At 35.3% G+C, this 9,401-nt stretch overlaps 1 protein-coding gene across 1 annotated transcript in view; it reads left to right on the forward strand.

Annotated features, from left to right (window-relative positions):
• The window catches only part of LOC106869605 (serotransferrin-A), a 33,943-nt gene that overhangs the window by 9,245 nt on the left and 15,297 nt on the right, over window positions 1-9,401 (forward strand). The window contains exons 2-4 of the mRNA XM_052974593.2: window positions 4,494-4,576; window positions 6,192-6,327; window positions 7,774-8,028. Of these exons, the coding sequence (XP_052830553.1) occupies window positions 4,494-4,576; window positions 6,192-6,327; window positions 7,774-8,028 (474 nt within the window). The remainder of the gene's footprint in view (window positions 1-4,493; window positions 4,577-6,191; window positions 6,328-7,773; window positions 8,029-9,401) is intronic.

Genomic DNA, 9,401 nt, shown 5'->3' on the forward strand with positions numbered 1-9,401 from the left:
GAGGGCCCAAGGCTATAGTAGAAGACACTTGCCCAAGGTGCCACGCAGTGGGACTGAACCCAGAACCATGTGGTTGGTAAGCAATTACTTACCACACAGCCACTCCTACGCCTACATACATACATACATACATACATACATACATACATACATATATTATATATATGTATATAATCATCATTGCGTGTGTGTGCATGCGCATGTGCTTCATATCTACTAGGCTGTGAATTGAGAAAGATTTGTCCAATATTTCTAGTAGACAAAGCAGCCACTTATTAGCTTCTGCAGTGACACATTTGTTGTTATTCAGTTCTAGGTCAACCCTGATCAAATAAAATTATGATTTAGGGTATTGCAACCATGATCATCTTAGCCCACCCTGTTTAGAGCTTGTAGGACTATGTTGTCTGAAGCATCCTGTCCTTATATCATTTGAGATGGTGGAGTATGATTTAAGAGAGATTTACTATTGTTTCCAGCAGGTGGAACACTCACATAGCAGCTCCCTGTGTTTGTTTTGTGGTGGTGTAGTAGTAACATAGTAAAGTCAGTCAGCAGTCATTAGAATGTCACCTTCAGGACACCTTTTGTCTTTCATTCTTTCAGAACTGATAAATAAAATGTCTATCCAGCTGTAGTGCAGCCTTCTTACTTTCCAGCTGTCACATCTTCGAGGTTCAACTGAGATGTCTGTATTTGTTTACAAATATGTACTTAACTGCCTTTTGATACCAAACCTCCTGAAACTGTCCCTCAAGCATATGAAACGGACTTCTTGTTTTAAAGAGGTCTAAAACGTTCAATCAAAATTCTATGTTAATTTATGTTCCAGACACTAGCTTAATAATGGCAAAATATTTTACTAAATTCTTCATTTTTTTCAAAATTGATTGAAATAAGAGCCTTTATGATTCAACAGAAATATACTCTTTTACTCTTTTACTTGTTTCAGTCATTTGACTGTGGCCATGCTGGAGCAGCGGCTTTTAGTCGAGCAAATCGACCCCAGAATTTATTCTTTGGATGCCTAGTACTTATTCTATCAGTCTCTTTTGCCAAACCGCTAAGTTACAGGGACATAAACACACCAGCATCGGTTGTCAAGTGATGTTGGGGGGGACAGACACACAAACATATACACACGCTGCCCAACTCTTCGAAACGCCGGTGTTAAAATGGGGGTAGCTGATGAAGGAAAATGTTCTCTATGTGGCTTGTGTGTTTTCTGTACTCTGGTTATTATTATTTTCTTGTCTACGTTTTGTTTGCAATGTCCTGTACCCAGATATGCACCTATATATACAGGTAGACGTAGGTATGCACATACCTGTACGTATATATGCATATACTCATTTATTATTTGTGTTATATATATATATATATATATAAATATATACATATATACTATGGGCTTCTTTCAGTTTCCGTCTACCAAATCCACTCACAAGGCTTTGGTCGGCCCGAGGCTATAGTAGAAGACACCTGCCCAAGTTGCCACACAGTGGGACTGAACCCAGAACCATGTGGCTGGTAAGCAAGCTACTTACCACACAGCCACTCCTGCACCTTTATGATTCAACAGAAATATGGTAACAAAAGATCTAATCAGTTAGAAAAAAGTACTTACTAACAGGTCATACTTGATTGTAAATGACAGCCATAATGTTAGTATCGTAGTTGGGGGTAGGTAGTCTTGGCAGCTAACACAGACACAATGTATTATGTTAGTGGTAATCTATAAAATGCAGTTGATTCAGAAAGAGCAAGACAATTAATTTGTTTTTTAAATGACAAATTTATGTATGTGTAAATCTTTTGCCACTGTATAATAATCTAGGAAGAGCAGTGAGCTGGTAGAATTGTTAACATGTCAGGCAAAATGCTTAGTGTTTCTTCAGCTCTTTTGAGTTCAAATTCTGCAAAGGTCAACTTTGCCTTTCATCCCTTCAGGTCAATAAAATAGAGTACCAGTCAAGTATTGGGTCAACATAATTGACTTGTAGTGGCGCAAAATTATAGCCGCCAATGAGGAAGTACTATTCTGTGCATGCGCAGGGGACTTCACCACCGGAAGCCCCTCGAGTTGCGCATGCATAGTAAAACTCGTACTTAAAGAGAGTTTCACTTTGTTAAGCGAGTTGAGCCTGAGACCTTTGACGTGACAACACCTCGCTCCTCCACGAAGCGCTCTTCACCACGATGCCTTCGATGGTGATAACTACTTGCTTCTCTGGCAGGCATCAAGGAAGCCCTTAACCTTCCAATACCAACTACAATCTAATCAGCGGCTGCTAAGCTGAATGACAGGAATTGTGAAACCAAGCATCATCATAAATAAAACCTTTTTATTATGTTGTTAATTGTTCTAATGTCTCTTCATATATAATGCTGTTGAAAGGTGATAGAGAGAGACTAAAGTCACTATGACAACTATCAAACTTTTACACTGGTGTTGTCTCCTTTCCCAGTCAAAATCACTGGCCCTGCTCCTTACAATGGACTGTTATCCCATTCAAGGGAATGTTGTGATTGCGATCACTTGTATGCTATGGAAAGTGGGTAAGCAACCTTATGAGTTGTGGGGGATCAAGGAAAAAGTTTGGGGTAGGGGGAATTGATGAAGGGTGTAAACATCAATGAATGAGTTAAAAACAAGTGCTTTTCAGGTGAAGTCTTTTATTATATTTGTACTAGATCAAGCTATCTGCTTCTAATTAGCTCTCCTCATGAGAATTGGTGTGAACTAATAATTGACTCATTGGAAATATAATCAACAACAATACTCTTAGTTTGGCTTTGTGCTAAAAAGTTTGCTCCCTAACCACATGGTTCTGGGTTCAGTCCCACACCATGGAACTTTGGGCAAGTGTCTTCTATAGCTCCAGACTGACAAAAACCTTGTAAGTGGATTTGTAGACAGAAATTGCAAAAGCCCATCATGTGTATATGTATATATATCATTTGAAGAGTGTTGACTTCAAAATTGATCTGCTTCAAATGATTAGGAATATTAAAATCTTGAATAAACAAACTCCTTCCGAAACAACCTTTCCAGAATTATATATATATATTTCATAATGTAACCTCGTGGGCATCAGTACCATTTTCCTCTTTCTCCGTTCTTCCATTCTCCGAACTTTCCATCTTTCCGACGAAGGGCTACGCCCGAAACGTCATACACTCTCTTTCCTTTCCTGAGCGTCCAATAATACTATCCATATCACGTCCTCACTTTGTTGTTTTTTGTTTTTTTGTTATTGTTTTTTTTTAACTATATATATATATATATATATGTGTGTGCCATAAATATCGCCATCCGTTTAGAGAAAAATTTGTAGTTTAGAATCAGTAGTTCTTTGACTGCTATTTCTAAATTTTCAGTATGTTGGAGAAGCAACTCAATGCTAATCCCTGTATATTTATGATGATAAATGGTTTTACCGATAAAGGTTTTTTCATACTGAACTACTTGGCAAAATTGTTAATTGTTAATTCTATTATTAATTGACGATTCCCTGCCCTTATTCTTGTATATTTTATATATATATATATATATATATATATATATATATATATATACGTATATTTTTGGGTGTGTGGGTGTGTATCTATATGTGTATGTCCCCTAACCACTGCTTGACAACCAATATTGGTTTGTTTACATCCCCATAACTTAGAAGTTTGGCAAAAGAGACCAATAGAATAAATACCAAGCTTAAAAATAAGTACTTGGATCGACTTGTTTGACCAAACCCTTCAGGGTTGTACTTCAGGATGGCTGCAGTCCAATGAATGAAACAAATTAAAAATTAAAATATATTGAATAAAATAAGAAAAATAAATGATATAAAAAGACAATGGTTATGTTATGAACTTCATTAGCTTACAGTTCTTTCAGCTATAAGATGCAGTAGACTCTTAGTTAAGTGCCTGAATAATATCCTATAGCTTCATTGGAGCCTCAAATATAAAGTGCAATTTATTTCGGAAAATAGAATTAGATTTTTGCAATATACAGAGAAGACATTACTAGTGAGACATAATACCTAATTGAAATATTAAACAAAATATCTTAATTCTTCATTTGATGAGTAAGAAAATTCAGAATATTTGCCATCATCGTCATCATCATTAACATCATTTAACGTCTGTTGTCCATGCTGGCATAGGTTGGATGGTTTGACCAGGGCTGGTAAGCTGATGGGCTGCACCAGACTCTAGTCTGATTTGACATGGTTTCTATGGCTAGATGCTCTTCCTAACACCAACCAGTCCGAGGGTGTAATGGGTGCTTTTACATGCCAATTATATGACACCAGTATCTGCCACGACTATAATTTCACTTGGCCCGATGGGTCTTCTACATGGCATATTGCCAAAGGTCTTAGTCATTTGTTATTGCCTTTGTGAACCAATATTGCAGCTTGAGTAATACAAAGCTTGGATTTCGTGATTTACTTTTTAAGTTGTTTCTTCTCTTTTTATATTCACAGTTTCAATGTGTGAAATTGGAAACAATAAAGAATGTGATAACTTAAAAAATGATCTTACAGGTCACACCTTGAAATGTGTAGAGGTAAGTTATTTCAATTTACTTGAATTCTTTTATATTTGTGGAAATTTTCTATTCAGCTGATTGTATTCTCTTAATTGTTAATAAATTTCATTCAACCTGATAATATAATACTTTATATCAGTGACCCATATAAGATTTTGTTGTTAAAATTTATGTATAATAAACTGGTTATACTTCTGTAGCATAGAGGCACAATGGCCCAGTGGTTAGGGCAGCGAACTCATGGTCATAGGATCGCGGTTTCGATTCCCAGACCGGGCGTTGTGAGTGTTTATTGAGCGAAAACACCTTAAGCTCCATGAGGCTCCAGCAGGGGATGGTGGCGAACCCTGCTGTACTCTTTCACCACAACTTTCTCTTACTTCCTGTTTCTGTTGTGCCTGTAATTCAAAGGGTTGGCCATGTCACGCTGAATATATCCCGAGAACTACGTTAAGGGTACACATGTCTGTGGATTGCTCAGCCACTTGCACGTTAATTTCATGAGCAGGCTGTTCCGTTCCGTTGATCGGATCAACTGGACCCTCGACGTCGTAAGCGACGGAGTGCCAACAACAACAACTTCTGTAGCACACAAAATATTTAAACAATTTTATGCAATTCCTAATAATATTTAATCATAAAATTATGATAGGAATTTTTAGACTTAAGACTATGGGGTCCCTACCTGGGATGAAATAGGAATCAAAGGGGTCCATAGGTAAAAAATGGTTGAGAACCCCTACTTTATAGTTAGTATTTCTAACAACTTACTGATGCCATATATATTTTTTTATTTTTTACTTCTTCCAGTCAATGGACTGTGGCTACACTGGGGTCCCACAGCAGGGGTCTCCAACCACCAAGTTGTATTATATATATTGATTTCAAATTTTGGCTCAAGGTCAGTAATTTTGGGGAATGGGGTAAGTTGATTACATTGAACTCAGTACTCAACTGGTACTTATTTTATCAGTCCAAAACTATGGAAGGCAAAGTTGACTGACCTCGATGGAATTTGAACTCAGGATGTAATGTATGATGGATGTAATGGCCACTTAAGTATTTTGCCTGGTGTACTAACGATTCTGCCAGCTCGCTACCTTAGTTGTATCATATATATATATACATATATATATGTGTATATATATATATGTATATAAGAATGTAATAAAAATAGAAATAAAATGCATAAATTACATTCACGTTTATATGTAATAATTAAATTATACATCTATTATGCACTTTATTGTATTTTGTTATGCATGTGATCTCCCAGTCCTCGGAAAAGCTCATCCATGAAACTGGTTTGTGGGCCAAAAAGGAGTGGGGCCACTGCTCCACAGGGTCACTTAACTTGCGACAAATAGCAGCCAAATCTACCTCAAAACACACATTACTGTCATAAATAAAGATAGACTTATTAGATAATGTAGCTCTAACTGCATTGTGTGAACCCCCGCCTCCAAAAGAAAAGTACATGGTGTAGTCATTGCTTGATTACCTTTTGAATAATAAATATTTTAGTTGACCTTGTCAGAATAACTTGAGTTCTCTTATTCACTGCTGATTATTTTTTATTTATTTATTTATTTATTTATTTATGTTTGTATTTGTATCTGTTTTCATTTTCCAGGCAACAAATATCTACCGTTGCATGCAAATGGTAAAGGATGGTAAAGTTGATGTGTTAGGTGTTTCTGATACTGATCTCTACCCAGCTGGCAAATTTCTGAATCTGAAACCATTCCTGCAAGAAGTTTTGGACAATGGTGAGCGCTCTTTTCATTGTATTCTCTCAAAATCAATCACAAATGCCTTTCCTACTGTCAGTTTTTGTCATCCTGCTATTGTTATGGTCACATGTCATCACATTTTCATTGCGATGTTGTTACCATCATCATCATCACCATTGTTACTATTATTATCATCATTGTCATTGTCATCACAGTGCTGTGTGATTACCATCGTTCATACATATTGATGCACTGCATGTCATATATATGAATATATATATATATATATATATATATATATATATGATTGATAAATTCAAAAAAGGATAAAAATCTTTTACAAGAATTTTATCAGGAACTCAGTGTGTAAAAAAATTCATAAGGGAAATTTCTATTCCCAAGGATATAATTATTCGTTTATATTTATATAAGGGCATTACTAGTCTGTTGTGTGGCATTATTCTGTAGTAATGCCCTTATATAAATATAAACGTATATATATATATATATATATATATATATATATATATATATATACATATCTATATATATATATATATCATGGTATTCCGTCGACTAGAGTTCCAGTTGATCCAATCAACGGAACAGCCTGCTTGTGAAAGTAACGTGCAAGTGGCTGAGCACTCCACAGACACGTGTACCCTTAACATAGTTCTTGGGGAGATTCAGCAGGACACAGTGTGACAAGGCTGGCCCCTTTGAATTACAGGCGCAACAGAAACAGGAAGTTGTGATGAAAGAGTACAGCAGCATTTGCCACCCCACCCCACTGCTGGAGCCTCTTGGAGCCTTTAGGTGTTTTGCTCAAACACTCACAATGCCTAACCACTGGGCCATTGCGCCTAATATATATATATATATATATATATATGATATAATATAATCAAACTAATACATCCTTTTGTTGTTTACACCACCTGTCCTCGTCTGTTGTTTTTTTTCGTACATTCTCATATATATATATATATATATATATATATATATATATATATATGTATGTATATATATATATGATATAATATATATATTATGTATATATGTACGAATTAATCAGCTTAGCACAATATAAATCCATAAAGGAAAATTCAATTGTGACTGAAGTACTGAATAGCACCTATATTGCTAGAAGTAAGAGTTAAAACCCTTCAAGCTGCATAAGCACACATTTATAGACACTGACAGGGGAGATAACCACCCTGTAAGCAAAGCTGGAAACTCTGAACACTGGTTTTATCTGTTAATATATTTATCAGCTCCTAGTCTAATCATGTTTATGTAATGTTAGCTCTGTATGTTATATGTATTGACTATTGTTCACGTTATCTACTGTTTTTCCCATTCTCGTCAATTGACATTTTTGCCCATCTTCAGTATCTTAGATATATTCTTTATTTGTTGCATTTTACTGTTTCCTTTCCCACTGCTGTACTTTTCATTTGTTTCATCTCACATTTTTTGCAGGCCAAACCTATCGTTATAAGGCTGTGTTTCTCATAAAGGAAGGTAGTAGCATTACAAACCTTGACTCACTGAAGGATAAAAAATCTTGCCATACTGGTGCTGGAAAAACTACTGGCTGGACTGTTCCTGTTTCCAACTTACAAAAGCTGAACAAAATAAAAATAAAAACATGCTATGATACAGTTGCTAATGTTGTTGACTTCTTCGCTGAGTCCTGTGTCCCTGGGGCATTGACACCAAAATTCAATCCTTTCTGTAAGTAGTTGGTTTTACCAAAACATATACTTTTTTTTTTTTTACTATGTTCTGAGTAAAAAGGAAAACCAGTTTAATGATACCCAGATAACACACTCTGTAATATTAGTTTCAAATTTTGGCATATATACATATATATATTACTACACTCTCTGAGTGGTTGGCGTTAGGAAGGGCATCCAGCTGTAGAAACTCTGCCAAATCAGACTGGAGCCTGGTGTTGCCATCCGGTTTCACCAGTCCTCAGTCAAATCGTCCAACCCATGCTAGCATGGAAAGCGGACGTTAAACGATGATGATGATGATGATGATGATGATATATGTGTATATATAAAATTTATTAATGAGGGTAGAAATTGATATTAATCAATTAAAACCAGTGGTCTAGCATATTAAAAAAATCCGAAAATTAAAATTACATTACATACAAAAATAAGAGGAGTGAGTGGACTCCTATATGCTACAAATAGATGCCGAATCATCTAACCACGAAAAAAGAATATATGTTCTCAGTAAAAATTTAGTGACACAACAGACTGTAAAAGGGCAAGACAAATGAAAAATACTAAATAAAAAAAACGATTAACCTACGTACCATGGTTTCACCTGTTAAAATATACATAAGTAAATATCTGCAGCATTGTCAGCGTAGTCTGTCGATTTGAAATATAATTTCCAGAACTAGACACAAGACGTCCACCCGAAAGGGAGCACGTGTAGAGTTCTACAAATTACATTCAGTGTATCCTTTCAAATGTCTTCAATTCTGGCGCGCTAAGTCCGGAAATAATTCTGCAGTTAATAAATTTTTGCAGCTAATTTACCAGTTTGAGAACATTATTATATAAAATTTATTAATGAGGGTAGAAATTGATATTAATCAATTAAATCCAGTGGTCTAGCATATTAAAAAAATCCGAAGATTAAAATTATATTACATACGAAAATAAGAGGAGTGAGTGGACTCCTATATGCTAGAAATAGATGCCGAATCATCTAACCACGAAAAAATATGTTCTCAGTAAAAATTTATTTCTGTATAACATTTTATATTTTATATGGACAACCATACTTGTCTTTACCTATACATTAAACCTTCTCGCATATGCATACACACACATAGTTACATGTATATGTTCGCTTACATGACAACATAAGTATATCCATAGAGCCACTAATACTCCAATTAGAGTACAAATCAGATATGTATTTCTATACCTATGTTAACACGTTAACTCCAATATATATATACATAGCCAACCCAGTTCGAATCCACATTTTGAACTTCTTATATCTATATGTGTATATTCATTTTTTATTATATGTGTGAAGATATCTACAATGAATCTTTTGAATCTTATCTATTTTGTCAT

The sequence above is a fragment of the Octopus bimaculoides genome, chromosome 18 (genome assembly GCF_046866305.1).
Source record: "Octopus bimaculoides isolate indiv1 chromosome 18, ASM4686630v1, whole genome shotgun sequence".
NCBI classification, from domain to species: domain Eukaryota; kingdom Metazoa; phylum Mollusca; class Cephalopoda; order Octopoda; family Octopodidae; genus Octopus; species Octopus bimaculoides.